The 17,859-nt window shown below is 42.0% G+C and overlaps 1 protein-coding gene across 9 annotated transcripts in view; it reads left to right on the top strand.

The window, feature by feature from the left end:
- HIVEP2 (HIVEP zinc finger 2) overlaps positions 1-17,758 on the top strand; it is a 137,145-nt gene extending 119,387 nt beyond the window's left edge. For all 9 annotated transcript variants that reach the window (XM_071434236.1, XM_071434231.1, XM_071434228.1 and 6 more), the window contains 4 exons: positions 4,337-4,512; positions 7,046-7,147; positions 7,661-8,571; positions 15,204-17,758. In XM_071434236.1, coding sequence (XP_071290337.1) covers positions 4,337-4,512; positions 7,046-7,147; positions 7,661-8,571; positions 15,204-16,022 — 2,008 coding nt within the window. In that variant the 3' untranslated portion in view covers positions 16,023-17,758. The remainder of the gene's footprint in view (positions 1-4,336; positions 4,513-7,045; positions 7,148-7,660; positions 8,572-15,203) is intronic.
- Positions 17,759-17,859: the final 101 nt, after the last annotated feature.

The raw sequence follows: 17,859 nt of genomic DNA, 5'->3' as shown, positions 1-17,859 counted from the left end.
TGCATAGGCAGTTGGCTAAACAAGATGTGATTTTTAGTCTTACCAAACTCAGATGGTCCCAAAGAACTGTTTTATTGGGGTAACTAAATAGGTCAGGAGGGAGATGTGAGAAATTCATACATCTATTTCCTTCTCCTGTCAGTTTGTACCCTTTAAAATCTCAATTGTCCTTCATCGATGTTGTGTTTTTTTCTATGATTGAGTAATCTCCATGAAATTACCATTGCCATTTCTCTGTAGTCCGCAACACTGAAGGAGTATAGCCTACATCTTGCCTGAAAGACTGAAAAAGTTCTTTTGGAGGTTTTTATAGGTGTGCTGGCCCAGACACCCTTATCCTGTTCTCTGTAGTTGTATCTTGTCCTAGTACCTAAGCCAGTAAACTGGCTTTACAAGAGTAAGCCAAATTCAGTTGTAAACCTAAGTTTACAAGAAATGTAAAAGAGCTGGTGCTTCAACTCACTCCCACTTTGAAGTATAAAATTGCTTCCCACTTTGTACCATTTCTGAATTTGGATGACCCAGCTGAAGATAGTCTGCCCTGATGTAAGCTACATGATGAGAGGTCAGAAGAGTAAAAGTGTGTTAAGAAAAGCAACTTAAAGGAGGATTCAGATGAGTGTGAGCTGCAGCAGATCACTCTATAAAAAACTTCTACTATCTAATACTTACGTCAATAAATTTTGTGTGTTAATTGCACTACCTTAAGTTTTCCTGTACATCAATAAGGTTTATGAAACTATTCGAGTAAAATCATGTAATTCACACTTCACTTAGAAATGTCTCCTAGTAATACTTGGCTATGTTTAGATACACTTTGAGTAAAACAAAACATATGAAACCTTGATGTGCACATCAATTTCTGGAGTGGGGAGAACAAATAGTCTGTACAATAGACTGGGACTTCCTCAATAGAAACATATAAACTGCAAAACTGCAGCAAATGAGGTGATGCAGTGATGCACTCTTTCCTCATGCATCATAACTTCATGGTACATTTTACAAGAATTATTTGTGGAAGAACAGATTAATTCTTTCCATTCTTGACATTCATTTGGCTATTTTTTAAATTGATGTAATATACCTTAGATATTATTGTCATGTCTAGCACTGCTTTCTGTCAGGGTTATTGAATTTTTCCTTCTCTTCAAGTTAATGTCTATTGCACTTAAAGCTATCTATTGTCTATCACTTCTTAAAGCTAGTTTTTGATGTGGGTGGGTTTCTATGCTTGCTTCTTCTTGGCTGTTTGTTGAGCTATTTTGTTCTTCTCTCTTCAAGCACACCTTCATCTCCTCTCAGCACATAGTGCAATGAACTATATAGCAAATGTCTGTTGTCTTCATGTCACATTTTCTCCCCTGGATAGACAAGCATGGATGGTTGTACCTTGTTTCGGCAGGATATTTTCGTTTTGGTTTTCGGTTTTCATGGGGAATGGGTTTCCTTAGGCTTTGTGATTGGTTTTGTTTCATAGGTGTGAAGAAGGTAATTAGCTGAGAAAGATCTGTGCTTGTCTGCTTTTGATTTGTGTGAAAGCCTGTCCACCTGGCAGGCGAGTGGAGCTCTTGCAGCTGCCTTGTGCCAGTGGGGTGGAGCATGCATATGGCAGCTGGGCAAAAAGCAGATAGCTGGGGCTGGGGATGAGTAAGAAGCTGAAGGAGCAGAATCAGAATTGAGGCAAAAAGTAGATCATTGAATCATAGAGTTGTTACAGTTGCAAGAGACCTCTGAGATCGAGTCCAAATGTCAGCCAGTTCCACCAGATGTCACAGCACATCACCACCTCACCGCAGAAAGCCCATCAAGAGCATCATAGCAGAGGGAGTTTGGAAGGAACAAACTAAACACTGCATTGTTACCACTGGCAGGTGGCTTGATTCAAGTGAAATTATCTCAATCACAAAATCTGCCTTCCATCATCTGACTGCAGATGTGACTGATGGGATTTGAAGCAGTATTTCTCAAAAAAAAGCAGTAATTTCAGGTTCAATCCTTGCTGCAGTACAGTTAGTTACTAGTGGTGTGCAAAGAAAGAAGGGACAGGACAAGCATGCCTGCTCATCTGACACCTAGTTTAATGACATTAGCTGACAGCAAGAATTCACCGTTTGCTTATGTTTGTACTTTCATATCTACCAGGAATAGACTCTAATGGAAGAATCCAAATAAAATAACATTTTGAATAGAAATTGCAGGACTCTGAGGCTTGTTAATGCTTTTTGACTCAAGAGTCCCATCCTAGTCAAACTCTGAGCAGCAGTGGCCAAAGTCCTTACATGGACATTACATAGTAAGAAGGGGGAAATTACTCAAAGCTTTGAGAGAGGCACAAACTAGCAGTAAGATCAAATATTCCTGAGGTCTAGAAGGTAATCACCATGACTCTGACTTCTGGTCTTTTAGTTTTTGCACCAGCCCTTCTTTAAATGTCAAGTTTGTGTGTGTCATTTCTCTTACAGTCATTGTTATGATGAAGCATGCTTAAAGAGTCAAGGTCAGTTGTGGCCAAAAACCATCTATATGAATGATGAAGAGACACATGTTTTATCATTGTCTTTGTGTCCAATGGGATCTGACAGGTGACAGAAGCCAGTGGAATGAGGTCAAGCAGAAGAAGAGCAGAGATGGAGCAACAGAAAAGCACATGTAATAGCATAGCATTTATCTTACCAGTATCAGTCAGGGGTGGTACGGTAGACTCCATCCCAGAAAAATCAGATTGTAAGGAGAGATGAAGAGAAGATAAAATAGCAGTATTTCAAATAATAATGGACTTTTTTTTTTTTTGTCTGTGGGAGAAAGCTTGGAGGAAGTTGATGAAGCAGTGGATAGAGAGGTAACTAGCAGTCCTTGGCATGTGCTTATGAAGGAGAACCTGGGAAATGGGGAAACCAAGATCCCAAAAATATTGTACAGAAAACCTGCTAGAGAGATGACTAAATACTACATTATTTCAGACTATTCCAGTTTTGTCCATGCTGCCAGGGACAATGAAGGATATGGGAGAAGTACAGCTTTGTTGGAAATGAGATGAAAAAAACCTGAATTTAGGCATCTGCATTTGAAAGAGGAGCTAATGAGTTTAAAAGATAAGATTGACTTCAAAACAGGACACTGTTTTTCTAGAATATTAACTTCAGAATTTATATTGCCTATGATATAGCTAAACATATGGGAAAGTGTTCATCTAAGAACAGCACACTTGAAAAATGTTCCAGCTCTGTAACCCAAAAATTGTCACTTTTTTTCTTGTAGAGTTATCATCACATTAACAGAATCTTTCACATAGTCCCTTTTTTATTTGAAGTACTGAATGTCAGTATCAAGGATATTTTGTGGGTTGTGCATCCACAGAATGACTGAAAGTACTTTGTGCTGCTTAGGATGAGGGCAATGGAGGATAGAGAGCAGAAGAAATATTATTTCTCACTTCTTGCACTTCCTGGATTTTACTTTGAGTGAATGAGGATGGAATTCTTCCCCAAAGGAATGCAGTCTTCAAACCTCAGAACAGCCTGAGTAGATTCCCTAGACTCCTTTAGATTTCTCCATTAACAACATTTTACATGATAATAAAGGCAATGTACAGCTTTACATAGATTTTCATATCTTATTTATTTTCTAACTGCACACTATGTGATCAGTAAAAAAACAGAATAGAAACCTTATGTCTGTGTGTCGGTTCTATGCCGTGATAAGAAAAATTTCAGTAATAGCTTTCTTCAAAGTATCTGTGTTTGACCATTTTATTTCTAAAGCATCACATACCTGAGTGAAATCAACTCCATGTCTCTTTGGGGAGCAATTTATCTTAGGGAATGTCAGGCATGTGTAATGTGAATGAATATATCCTTGCTCGTCATCCATGTTCCCTTTATGCTTAATGGGAAGAAACAGGCATTTCCAGGATGTGATTTATCTGATCCCAAGGGATAAATACACTAAAATAGTTAAATGAACCATGCTGCAAAATAATGCTGTTTTCAGTGGTGGTAAATGTCTGTGCTGTACAAGACTACAGTGAGCTGAAATCCAACCTATAGGCTTATATTTGCAGTTGTGTCTATAGGAATGGTTCTTCATTGGTTTCCTGACAAGGTGTTTATACTGTTCTCATACTGCAACCTGTTGGTTTCATATTGTTTAAATACATTGGGACCAGTACGTTCTCTGAAAGCCAAATACTTTATGAGTTCCATACTGAAAATTCAGTAGTTCCTTTGGACTTCTGTGAGTTTGCATTGATTGTGAGGATCAGATGCATAGAAGTGATGTTTGTACATGTATCAGACCTAAAATCTGAATGACTTAAATACTTGCTCTCTTCCAACAGGTATAAATCAAATGAGGATTATGTCTATGTCAGAGGTCGTGGCCGAGGAAAGTACATTTGTGAAGAATGTGGCATTCGCTGTAAAAAGCCAAGCATGCTCAAAAAACATATCCGCACTCACACTGATGTCCGGCCTTATGTATGCAAGCTGTGCAATTTTGCCTTCAAAACTAAAGGTACTTGACCTTTTTAGTTGAGCTCTTGCCACTTCTGGAGCTATTTTGCCCTCTGGGATCCAATCACCCATTGCAATCAAGAAGAATATTTTCTTCAGAATAAAATTGTTGTGTTTATATATACAGGACTGTATAAGAAAGTTTGTTCTCTTCTGTTCAATTAATCCAGGGATTTTGTAAGACTCTGAGACTCCTTGGATAGCTTCATTAAGAACCTAGAGGCTCTTGGATGGTCCTTCTGTCTGCAGGGAAAATGTAGTAGCATAAGAAGCACCCTGAAAAATAATACTTTGCCAATATTGTTGCATGGTGCAAATTTTAATTGCAGCAACACTTAAATGCTACCAGGAGACCATATTTCTTATGACATAATGTAGAAGCAGAGCATCAGCTGCTGAGGAATACATGCCTTCACAGGCTTTACAGTGGGTCAGTTTCAAGTTTATAAATAATATATGTCTCCTAGATGGGCCAGTCCATCCACTGTGGCATTAATTATGAATAGAGATCTGATAGCTTCTGTTCACATGTATTTATCAGCACAGAAAAAAAGCTTCCATTTGTCACCCTGTGGCCACAGATAATGGTATTATTTGGAATTCAGATTTGTGATGCAACCATCTCCTTGAAAAAAAAAAATCCTTTCCTTGGTATCATTTCTTTGTAGCACAGCCTAAATGAGCCTTACATTCTCAGTTTCTTAGCTTCCCTCTGGCAGACAAAAGAATGGATTCTAGTCCCAGTGCAGTGAAACTTAACTCAAAGGGGGAGAAAGGATGCTGAAGGAAATTTCTCCCAAGATCCCCGTGCAGTTTCATGGCTGTTTTGAGGATTGAGAATTGTAATAGTTTCCATTACTCCAGCAGTTCTTTCTGTGCCAAAGATGGGAACAGCTGATGGATGGTAGTAGACCCATCAGCCTAATTTAAGATGGGCACATTCATGGGCATGTAGAGACAAAGACAAGGAGCTGCTTGTTTGTAGTCCCAGTAGACCATCTGGTGAGCTGCTCTCATATCATTGCTTACATTTGACATTGCTGGAGGAATGGGTCTTGAGTAGGGACTTGAAGTACATGACAGGGTTGTGGTTTTATAGCTGTGTTCAGAGAGGACATTCCAGGAAAAAGAGGTGTCATGCTATTGCACAGAAGGGGCATGAGTAGCAAGAGACTAGGTTAGGCTTTGAAGTACAAGAAGTGTTTAACTGGTGCATTACTGATTATAAGCAGTTGTCAGCCTCATAACTACTGTTGCTACTTTGCTGAGAGCAGTAGAGGATAAACTTTCAGAAGTACTTAGATTTTTAGTTTTTCCGAGAATTTAGCCATCCAGAAGCATCAATGGCCAAGTCAAATTTTTCATGCAGTGCACAGACTCAAGAAACTCCTAGTGAGAAGGGAATTATTCAAACTAGCTGGAGCTGAAAGGGAGAGAAGAAGAGCATTGTGAGTTTCTAAGCACACCTGCGCTATTCAGCAGAGGAGTGCAGTGTTCCTGACCCCAGATGGCATGTACCACAACACCATCTGGAGATGCTAGTTGGGGTCCTAGAAGCAGCATAAATGTATTTCCAGAGGGCTTTCCTTGAGCTAAGAAACACCATGACTTGGTAGTGGGTTGGTCTTGCTTGTGCCATGCTTTCCCTTTTGGGTGTTGCAAACGAGGCTGAAGTGGCAAATGGATTAGAGCTATATTCTCCAGCTTGTGCTTTGTGCTCAAGATTCTTTGTCGTGAAATGTCTCTTGGGGCCAATCTCAACCCAGTTTTTTAATCTATGAAAAAACAGACCAAGGCAGACGCTCCAGAAAATCAATAGTCTAGTGTTAGATTGCTCCTTCAGGGGAATGGGAGATTTGCTTTCAAATCTCTGCTGTGTCTGGTTTAGATCCATACTCTAAATCTGGGAGCTGAACCTGAATTTCCCCCATCCCAGGTGGGTGCTGTAAGCACAGCTCCTCTCAGTTCAGAGACTGCAGCTAGATGGTAAATTTGCATAGAAAAGTCTCCTATAAGTGTCTTTTTTTTTTTTTTTTTGGTGAGGTACTTTTGCCTCCAAATGCTTCAAATACATGGAGCATTTGGAAACCATGTGCAAAGTAAATGGGAGAGCCCTTACTTGGAAAGTGCCACTGTGTAAATGGGAGCATGAGCCCTGAATGGCTGCTGTGCTGTGGACTTACTTCAATGTCTAGGCAATCTGTACATAGTATGAACAATGAGTCCAGGAACAGATAACATCCAAAAGTGGGTTTTGTAGGGGTGCCTAAATATCATGTGGAAAATTGGAGAGATGCCTATGTACGTCTCAGGCCCTGAGTGTATTTAATTTTTTTATTTTCTATATAAAAAATGAGTCTCATTAAAACAGGCTCTGAGGCCAGTGGTCTTGATGAGTCAGCCCTGTCTGTTGTGGTGTTTTCTAAAGCTAAACCCCATTACCTGCACCATAATGGAGTTAAGATACACCAAAAGCTTACTTGAAGAATGATCTTTGTTGTTGTCCATTAATTACATTAATCTCTGATCCACAGGAAATCTGACAAAACATATGAAGTCTAAAGCACACATGAAAAAATGCTTGGAGCTTGGAGTATCAATGACATCTGTAGATGATGCTGAAACTGAAGAAGCAGGTATGTCAAACTGATTTAATTTAGTTGGAATGGCCTCATTCCAACAAAAGTATGGAAAGTATGGAGTCTGTAAATGACTCACTGCACTTTAGCACAGTGATGGGCATGGGAAAATATATTACGCATATTTGGGGCATTTTTTAATTGAGAGTTAACATTTTAATAAACAGGAAGTAAAAAAAAAAAAAATTCTATCTAGTTATCTGGATTATACTTTTTTACATGAAAAAGCACTAGAAATAAAGGTATGGCCTGTTGTCATCTGTCTCATATGAGGTTCCCAACAGTGAAGTTGCAAGGTAGTATCAGATAATTTGCTTCCATACTTCAAGTATAGAATTTTAGGCATTATTTTGAAAAAAAATGTGGTTTTAATCGATGAGGAATGGCTTTATGCAGCCATCCCAGATGAAGAGCATCCAGTGATGGCATTGAGTGTGCTGGGTGGGGAATGGTTGTGGCGTGAGAGGTGGGATATGTGCTAATCATTTGGACTTGCTGTGATTGTTACAGAAAATATGGAGGACATGCAGCAGGAAGCAGAGAAGAGCAGCAGCCTGGCAGGGCTGTCAGCAGAGCACCAGTTTTCTGATGCAGAGGAATCAGATGGCGAGGACGGCGACGACAATGATGATGATGATGAAGATGAGGATGATTTTGATGATACTCAGGGAGACTCGACACCAAAAACGAGATCAAGAAGCACCAGCCCGCAGCCCCCTCGGTTCTCTTCCCTGTCAGTGAACTCGGCTGGAGCATCGCAGGGGGCTTCCCCAGAGGGCTCCCTTTCCGTGGGACACTCTTCCCTCATCAGTTACTTGGTCACCTTACCTAGCATTCAGGTTACTCAGCTTATAACACCAAGCGACTCCTGTGACGACACACAAATGACAGAATATCAGAGGTTTTTCCAGAGCAAGAGTACGGATTCAGAGCCCGATAAAGACAGATTGGACATACCCAGCAGCATGGACGAGGATTGCACGCTTTCGTTAGATCCCAGTTCTTCTCCGAGGGACCTCTCACCTTCCAGTCAACAGTCGTCACCTGGCTACGATTCTTCACCCTACAGAGATAACTCACCAAAGAGGTATTTGATGCCAAAAGGGGATTTGTCACCCAGAAGACATCTGTCACCCCGACGAGATATTTCACCCATGAGGCACCTTTCCCCGCGGAAGGAGGCTGTGCTGAGGAGAGAGTTATCACCAAGACGGGACGTGTCCCCAAGACGTCACCTATCGCCAAGGAGACCAATGTCACCAGGGAAAGATGTGTCTGTTCGAAGAGATTTGTCTCCCAGGCGAGAGAGGCGATACATGGCCTCCGTTAGAGCGGCGTCTCCCCGCAGGGGCTTGTACCACAACCCAGCATTGTCCATGGGTCAATATTTACAGTCTGAATCTATTCCAGTGGGACATTCAGTAAGTATGAAAGAATATTTTCATTCCTCCTGTCAAAAACTGTGCTCTTACTGAATTTGAGCATTTAAAAAATCTTTGCAGCCTTGTAGAAGACATAAACTTTGAGTCTTTGTGGGAAGTCTTGGAACAAATGCAAGAAGTTTGGAATAGACAAAGACCAAGTCAGGATGCTAATACATTTAGATACACTAGAGTCAGCCTAAGGGGCAAGTGTTCACTTGGTAGAACTCTGAGTAGCTCCATGAACATTAGGCTGGTTTGCATTTTCTGCCTCCATATTCATTACATATATATATGTATGTATAATTTTTAAATGGTTCATAAAGCTTACATGGTTTGTGAGGCTTTCTTCTGCACTGTAAGAAATCTTGCACTTCCTGGACTCTCAGGTGAGATCCAGCCAAAATCAAGGCTTAAAGCCCTGTTCTTGTGGTATGGTGCCCATCACTGAGTATTGCTTAATGGAATAAAAATGCTAAGATAATGGAACCTCTTAGAAAAGTAGAGTGCACACTGAAATAATGATCTGTGGCTGGAATTTAAAGGATATTATTGTGTGAGAGGAGCAGGCAGCTGTATGCCCCGCAGGAAGTGCCACAACTGTTTGGGTGGAAATATGCAAAATTTGCACAGCTGCTATCTGTGCTCTTCCCTTTTGGTAAATCAGCTCTCAGAAAGTGCCTGATTGGCACTTTTGACCAGCTCTAGCATTCACAAAGCACTCCCTTCACAAATAGATTACACCTTCAGAGGTAAGGAATGGCCTTCCTAGGTGTGAATTTACTTATTTATTAACTATGCTTTCCTCGCCATATTGCTGTTGTGGCTGCCCTCTCACTGCCTGCCTATATGTGGGTTCAACCTGGGCAAGCTACCTCAGAACTCCTTGCTCTTCTCCTGGCTGGCCTCTTCTACCTGCTTCCCCATTCCCAATCTTCTTGGCTCTCCATGTAGTCTTTGCATTGTCCCTCTGTGGAGGAGAAGAATTGAACCCTGAGTTCATACAGTCAGCATTTCTCAGCTCTGGTGTGTTTTTCTCTGTAGAGTCAGGCTGATGTGTTATCTGCTCCCAGGAAGGGAGTGAAGGATGCACCTGGGCAAGGATGTTTGGACCAGGGGTGGACCAAAAAGAGCTGAGATGCTGCCAGCCTGGCAGATCCAAAAGCGATTTCCCAGTATTTCAGGGGTATAAGGGAAAGCTGCAACTTGAGTAGCCGTATTTATAGGAGAGAGCAACACAGATGCTTCTCCCACATCTTAGATGTTGCCCCATGACCTAGTAAATTGTTGAGGAGAGCACTGGAGAGGGTGACTGATTGATTAAATGGTCCTTGAGAAAGGGCATGCTGAAACCCTGCCGCACTCTGACAGGAGCGACCGCTGCACAGCTGAGAGAGGGTACAAATCCCACCAGCAGTTCTGCATTCCTGACTATGTGAGGAAGCACAAGTGGGTGAAGAGTCACCAGTTTAACTAGTCATGATGTCTTAGTATCAAATGAATGGGATCATATGGGATTCTACAGCTGACATTGTGCAGGGTGCCCCAGTCCCTCGTGTCCCATATGATATACACTGGCATCCCGTAGTAAAGATTTTAGATGTTAATTATGCTAGCAAAAACGGTAATCCTTGACCATCTGACAGTTCTTGTTTAATATTTTTCTTATGCATTATGCACACCTTCCAGCAAGGCATTTAGCACATTGTAAGGACTCTCTTAGCACTTCTTAGCACTTCTCATTCCTTCTTTTAAAAAAGTCCACCATGCCAGATGGACTTCTAATGCTTACCTTGGTTTGAGGTAGAGTCAGACATGTGGTAGTGAAAAACACAATGAAAAATCAGTTCAGTTGTCTTACAGAAAGGATCAGTAACTTGATGGCGTGTTGAGTGTTTGAGAGAGAAGGCCAGACCTCAGTAGAGTCACTACAACCTGAATACAGGAGGCATCACTGGAAGCGGAGCCCAGGCAAATGTAAATGAAAAAAAGGACAAGTGAGGATGATTGCCTATTGCAACAAATGACTGCAAGGAAGGAAAGATGCATTCCTGGTCTCTTGATGCCTTTCTGGAAAATGTACTTTAGCCAAACATTAGACAAGCTTAAGTGAAACACAAGTTATTATACTCGCATGTGGGAAGACAAATAGCACCTGAGCTAGCTATGAGTGAAAGCTGTCAGAGAAGAAAAAGGAATAAAGGTTGTTTTTCACTTTTTAGAGTAGTGAAATCCAGCAAACCAGAACATCATTAGCAGCTCATGCTGGCTTACAATCCTTAAAGTGCTTTCAGAGTTGCATTGGGTTCCCAGTCCTTGCAGGAGTAAGGGCAGTTTTGTGCTTCTGGTGCCTGCAGTTCTCAGAAGAGGCCAGTTTTCTTTCTTCTCAGCTGAAATTGATGTATTTGCTCAGTCTCTTTGGCCAGTGCTGCTCTAGTTGCTCTTCATCTTGCTTCCTGTTGAATGTCCATGTATTTTGGTGGTCTCATGCAAAAGGCTTGTAAAGTGCTCATGCATGAAAAGCACCACATAGAAAGCAATTAAAATTATTTGTTTAGGAAGTGGAAAAGAGCGTGGTGAAAGTAAATATTTTTTAGATTGTATAAAAATACAGAAAAATACACACTTATTTTCTCCTTTGGCAAGCAATAGCAGGATAGACTCTTGCAACAGAATACTCTCTCTAAAGTAGCCTAAGTCTCAAGTGTATGCAAGGTCACACTTGACTTTGAGTAGTTAAGTTGGTGTCTTTAAAATTAATGCCAGATATCTTCTGTTCTCTAAATACATTCAGGATCTTCTGTCAATGGCAGAGGTTTCTTTCCTTACTGAGGAGGCTGATGCCATTATCAAAGGGCTCAGATTCTTCTTCCAAGTCATCTTCTGCCAGTCCTGAGAGAAAGAGAAGGAATAGGAAGGCTTCATTTGTTCGCCCTGAGTGAATCTCTTTTATCATTTTCGTTTGGATGAGGTATATGTCTCTGTTGTCACATTTTTTGTGTTTTGACTCACTTTTTCAGGAGTAAGTGACCTGGATTGTTCTCAGATGGAATGAAACTGAAAATGTGCACCAGGAGGGCAGCAGGTGCCCTTGAACTGTGAGTGGCCATCCAAGTGACTGCAAAGAGGCCACTTAGGGCTAGTCTGAAGCAACCTTTCCTTCCAAACCCACAACACTTGTATCATCAATATGGGATCCAGCACAAACAGTTTTCACTCCATTCCAGCTTGTCCCAAACCTTAGTACACCTCGCTACTTCCTAGTGCAGACCAGAACCTTTGCCTCTTCTTCCAGTCCCAGGATAGACACAAAGAGATCAAAGAGGTGCCTTGCTGTGAGTGGCACAGACTGGTGTCTCACAGCTATTTTAGCTTCTAGGCAATAGTGGATTTTGCTTCTGCTGCCATCTTGTTTCTCATCTCATTCATTTTGAAGTCTGAAGCCTGTCTTGATATATTCAGAAGGACTGAAGGGAATTAGGCACCTCTATGACCACTTGAATGTTTATAGGACTTATGGTCCTTTGATCAACCCGAACATGGATATTAAATCACTTCCCAAACACTCACTACTTTATCATCTTGAGTGAAGTGCATTCTTGTACAGAGAGACATAAAATTCCAGGTAAACTGTAAATAGGTTCACTGGTGCATCTGGGCTACTGTGGTGCATTCTGTGTTGGGCTGCAAACTGAGCTGATCCTGAAAGTGAGGGCCACACAGAGTTACAGTCACTTTATTGGGCATCATGTCTTTCAGGAGGCACATTGGTAATGTGCTCTGTTACTGATTTTCACTGTAGAGTTCAGTGTTGTCTGGTTTTTAACTTTAAAAACCTCAAGTACATTATGACATGCTAATCAAAGAGACTGTTTTCCACCCAACATGTTTTTGCAAGCTGTGGTCTGAGGCTGCCCAGAAGATGTCTGTGAAGGGTGCTTGGCTTTGAAATGTGATCTTCCTCTTAATCTCGCACAGCCTGATTTGGGTGATGTACCAGATACAGGGTAAACCCTATCTCATCCCTGAGGCATTCTGAGGGACTTGTGAAGCTGGATTTGGCTTTGCTCAGGGGTCTGATGTGGCAGTCTGGCTTTGTGACCAGGTCAGAGCATTTAGTGAGGAGCTGCTGCAGAATACTGTTGCTTGAGAAATTATATGTTACCTGGAGTTGAAGGGAAATATGCTAAACTGTAACAAATGAGAATTAATAGGAAACAAACTGGATTCCCATCACCTGACAAAGAGAAGAGATCAGCTCGCAGCACTGGCAGCAGCCCATTCTGACTGCAAAAAGATGCCAGGACTGCCTGCTCTGTGCTCTGTGATCTAATACTTGCCCTGTCAACTGCAGAAAGTCTTCACATTTTCAGGATGCTTGTTGAAAAGAGGCAGTCTTTCTCTGTGAATATGTGTGCCTGCTTGTAGGAATGAAAAGGCTAGATATTGGTAAAGGAAATAAAAGCAGGGAAAGAGGTAGGAACAGTTACTAGTGATTGTAACCATTTATGTTAATTGTTTCTAAACTTACCTGCCTGGGCTAGAGAGAAATAATCCAGTATGTGTCCAGCCAGGCTTGGAAGGTATCCAGTGACATACACACACTGTCACTATCTGTGTTAAAGTTGGGCATATGAGACATATATTGGATGATGTGGCGGATCTTGAAGCACACAGCAGTTTCTGTCATGTTAGCCACCTCCATCCAGCAAGGACAGACTCTTGCTCTATTCCCTTATGAAACTCTGGCAGGGTAAAACATGAAGCCAATGTCTTTCTCAGTTAGAGTTTTGTGTGTGACTAGGTTTATTCTTTGATGAGTTTTACTCTTTTTTTTTTTTTGCTCAATTTTCCTTAGCCCAAGTTCCCATCAGATGTAATAGTAATAAATGTCATGGTGTAGGAAATGTCCAAAAGGACAGTATGACTGAGGAACTGGTTGACAGTCTGAAGATGGAAAAAAAAAAGGGGCAAGCAGCTGTGCAGAGGTGAAGTTAGTGATAGGAAAGACTGACAGGGTAGGTGAACTGTCTTGTGGCTTGGCAGTTGCAGTTTATTTTGTATAGTTTTCCCCATTCAGCAATATAATGTGCTGTCACCGTGCTTTCTTATGGCAGTTTCTCTTTTATGAGACTCAAGTGTCTCACTTTCTGAATAGGAAAATTCCCAACATAGATTAGTCTCTGAATAATATCTCTGAAGTTTGACTCTGATGATTATGGGTCACCCTTTCCTGTCTTGACATTGATTTATATTAAACAGGACAAAGCATCTGAGCACAGTGAGATTGAGCCCTTGGGTAGCACAGAAACTGAATCTTTAATTGCCCCCTAAACCAGCTCCCTAGGATGGGATCAAGAGGTTGCTTAATGCCTTGAGAGCTAGGATTTCCCAGCAGTGAAGTGCTGCCACTTCAATGCATTGGCATTTAGCAGCGCAGTCCTCGGGCTGCCACACCAAGGCTGTGGTAGCATTACAGCTGTGGGGCAATTGATCCATGTTTGGTCAATTTACAGAGCAGAGATGAGCATTTTCATTCATTTAATTTCATATGAGAGTCCCTGAGAGATGTGTGGCCAAATCCCACATATAATTATGAAAATGTCATCCTGCACTTCTGTCATCATTACTCCTCTGGTCAGCAAGAAATGATACTTAATCATGAGATAGCAAACAAATTTTAAAACTTAGGAATGAAAATAAAAAGGAACCCAAAAGCCCAGGGCATATTTAATACTGCGTGGAGATGGAGCTATTTATTCTTTCAAGGCAGGAACTAATGGGAAGGCAGTGAAAATGTCAATATTGCGAGATTGGCTTTTATTAGCCGTCACAAAATCCCCCATTCTTCTCAATCCCATTATGATTGGGTGAGTCTCCCTGGGACACAATCATCACTTCTGCTCACAGCTGATGCCTGTGCTTTTGTTATTATTTATTGTTTACACTGCAGATAAGCCAGAGGGGTACTCCATTGTCTCAATGACTAAAAAAATTTGTGTCTTCATCACACAAAGACACTTGAACTTGCATGGAAATACCCATCTGCTTTCACCAAGGATTGGATAAAGCTCCCGGGGAGCAAGTGCCTTCTGTGGGGCTCAAGAGCAGATTTTTCAGAAGGCAGTAAATACATACATGCTGTCAGATATTCCCTGTTACGCCAAGCAGTGGTGCTGAGCAGGGGATGTTCAGACATGTACTTCTCTGCAATAAAGTTTAAATACCAGCATATTTTTCCAAAAGAGAGGGTAAGATGGATCTCCTGGCCAAATTTCTCCTGGGGAATGAAAATCTATCTACCCCAAATTCTATTCAAAGTTTCAGTTGAATATAATACCCTCCACTTCCTGACCTAAATTGCTGCATTGTGTTGCTGAACTCTCTTAACTAGCCACTGCCTTTCACCTCAGAGTCATGAGCCCTGTAGGGCTGAGCTAAGCAAAACCTCCTCTGTTGTTTGGATATGCAATTAGCGGAGTTTTCCAAATGCTTTGGGATCCGTCTGGATGAAAGGTGCTTCGTGAATGGGAGGTTGTGTTAGACAGGAAAGCAGATAGGTGGTTTGGCAGCCAGACAAGAATTCTGATAGTTACAGTGCTGACATCTCTGTTTTTTTCTTCTGGTTACAGAGGAGGGGGTTGTCTCAGGCACCTTATTTCAACATATATGGAGAAAAAGGAGGCATGGAGCACCGCAGGTCTAGCCTGTTCCCTGAAGGTCCGAGCGACTACGTCTTCAGTCATCTTCCACTACACTCCCAGCAGCAGATCCGAGCACCCATCCCCATGATGCCTATCGGGGGGATCCAGATGGTCCATTCAGTCCCCGTGGCCCTTTCAGGTTTACATTCTCCGTCCACTCTGGCCCTGCAGAGGGAGGTCTCTGAGGAGAAGCAGAGAGGAACTGCGGAAGCCCTGGCAAAAGAGCCGTTCAGCATTTCGAAGCCCCACGAGAAGCGTACCTCTCCGCACAGCTTGCACCCCGCTGCTCCCCCCAGCGCCCCCTCCTCGCCGCTGCTGTTGCTGGCCCAGAGCACATCCGAGGACAGTGTGGTGGCTACCGAGAGGGAGCAGGAGGAGAACATACAGACTTGTACAAAAGCCATAGCCTCTCTGCGAATCGCCACAGAAGAAGCCGTTCTGCACGGGGCGGAGCAGCTGCAGAGGCCTTCTGAGCCTCACCAGAAACCCTTAGAAAGTGCACATTTTAGCATTAAACACTTTAGTGGATCTGAGCCGGGCCAGCCCTGTGCCTCAGCCACCCATCCTGACTTGCATGGTGGTGAACAGGACAGTTTTGGTACATCACAGACTGCGCCAACCCATCCCACCTTTTACAGCAAGAGCTTTGTGGATGTCCAGCAGCTGGGCTTTCACAGCAGGAGCGAGCCCCCGTCAAGCACACAGGAGAGGAAAGATCCGTCATCTGAGAAGAGCAAGCTGCATTGATCTGAGATGCATGGAGACTTTCACCCCATACATTTACCCCACCTTTTTTTTTTTCTAGAGATAGAAAAAGTATTCAAATTTACAGCATGCCTGTTCTAAGTTACAGTAGTTTGCTATTATATATACTTTTGTTATATCAAAAGAATTAGATAAAGTAACAAGTCATCATGAGCCTGACCAAAACTAAATTTGAAATTCTTATTGGGTCTGGTACTTTTAAATTGTACAGATGTTTGTGCCTTTTCTTTACTTTGCTTATATTCTTATAAGCATTTTTTTAGCAGTAATTTGTACATATTTTAGAATTTGTGTATCTGCTTTGTAATAAATGTAATTTCTTTCCTTTTTTGGACACTTGGATCTAAATGATGTAAAACAGAACAGCATCAATATATGTGAGGTTGCACTAAAACATATTTTTATATGATTAAAACTGAACAGCTTTTATGTACAGCTCTGATTCTGTAATACTAATATTTATTTACTTTGTTTCATAAATTGTAAATTTTTTTCTTAATGTTGTGGATTGCTTTTCTATGTGAAGCATGGGATTTACTGTTGCGTAATTAGAACAAAATGTATATTGTAAAACAAGATATTTAAACTAGAGTATCTTATATTATTCTGCACTTATGCATTAGTTAAAAAAAGAAAAAGATAAAAGATGTATCAGTCAGTTCTTAACTCTTGTAATTTTTTTTGTCTCTTGTTTGCCGGATTGACTATAACTTAAGTGCTGATTGTGATTTTAAACTGATAGTACCGTAAAGCATTAAAGTAAAACAATGTGCTATTGTGAGTTTTTTCAAAGCTTTATAAAACAGTTATAAATATATTAAAAGTATTTGGTCTTATGTGAACATGTTGATCTATATACTCCTTAAAAAGCTATGGGAAAACATTCCACCCCATGTAAATATGTGCATCACTGGTGCCATCTGTGTAGCTCACCGGGACCGGCAGGGTTTGCTGTGCTGGTGCTTCCAGGAGCGGGCTGGGGCACTGCTGAGTTCCAGAGGGCAGAATCCAGCAGCGTCCTGACCCACTCCCTGGCCTCCAGCAGCAGGGTGGCAAGGCCCCTACGGCCGCTTGGGGCTGGGCGAGGAGCTGGCCTGCTGGCTGGACACACGGCGCCCTGCCGAGCCTGGCAGTCCCCTGCTCCTGAGGGCTCACCAAGGGCCATAGATGTCATGGAGAAGTGCCCTGGAGTGTCAGAGAGGGGTTTGGAGAGGAGAAAAAGGTGTTTCCTTGCACTTGAACTCCACAGCTGGCCACTCCCTACTGCAATACCTGTGCCAGCTTTGGGGGAGGCTCCCGTTCTGTCCTGTTCCGTCCTGTCCTGTGGATGGAGGTGTGTGGCCCTGCTGGCAAGGCAGAGAGCACTGCCACCCCGGCCTCTTCTGAAATGGGTTTCATGGGCAAGAAAGTCACAGTCTTCCAGTGTAGGGTCTTCACCTGGGCAAGGTTTGCTGCAGAGGGAAGGGAGGAGGAGCCCGGGCTTGTGTTTGAACACGTGTGGTGGGTTACCACTACCACCAGCAGCATGCGTGCCTGCACGCACGCACACACACACACACTCAAACACACGCATGCACACGCACAGATGAAAGAAACCAACGACCTGGATTATATTTTGTGCTATTTAGTGGATTATAAATCTGTGAAAACAAGTTTGTATATTGAAAATACATCTAAGGAGTGTTCTTTAAAAAGAAATAAATATACAGTTACATGCATGAGGTGTCTAGTTTTCATGTGTTCTTTGAATTTTCCAAGTTTATTGGTGTTCCAGCATTCTGCACAAGAAGCACCCTTAAAAATGTGAGTGGCAGTGGAA

Source organism: Agelaius tricolor, unplaced genomic scaffold (genome assembly GCF_023055355.1).
Source record: "Agelaius tricolor isolate 1412-34295 unplaced genomic scaffold, bAgeTri1.0.p SCAF_1, whole genome shotgun sequence".
In the NCBI taxonomy this organism is placed as follows: Eukaryota; Metazoa; Chordata; class Aves; order Passeriformes; family Icteridae; genus Agelaius; species Agelaius tricolor.
The sequence above is the reverse complement of the archived record's forward strand: the minus strand, read 5'-3'. Positions and strand labels throughout refer to the sequence as shown.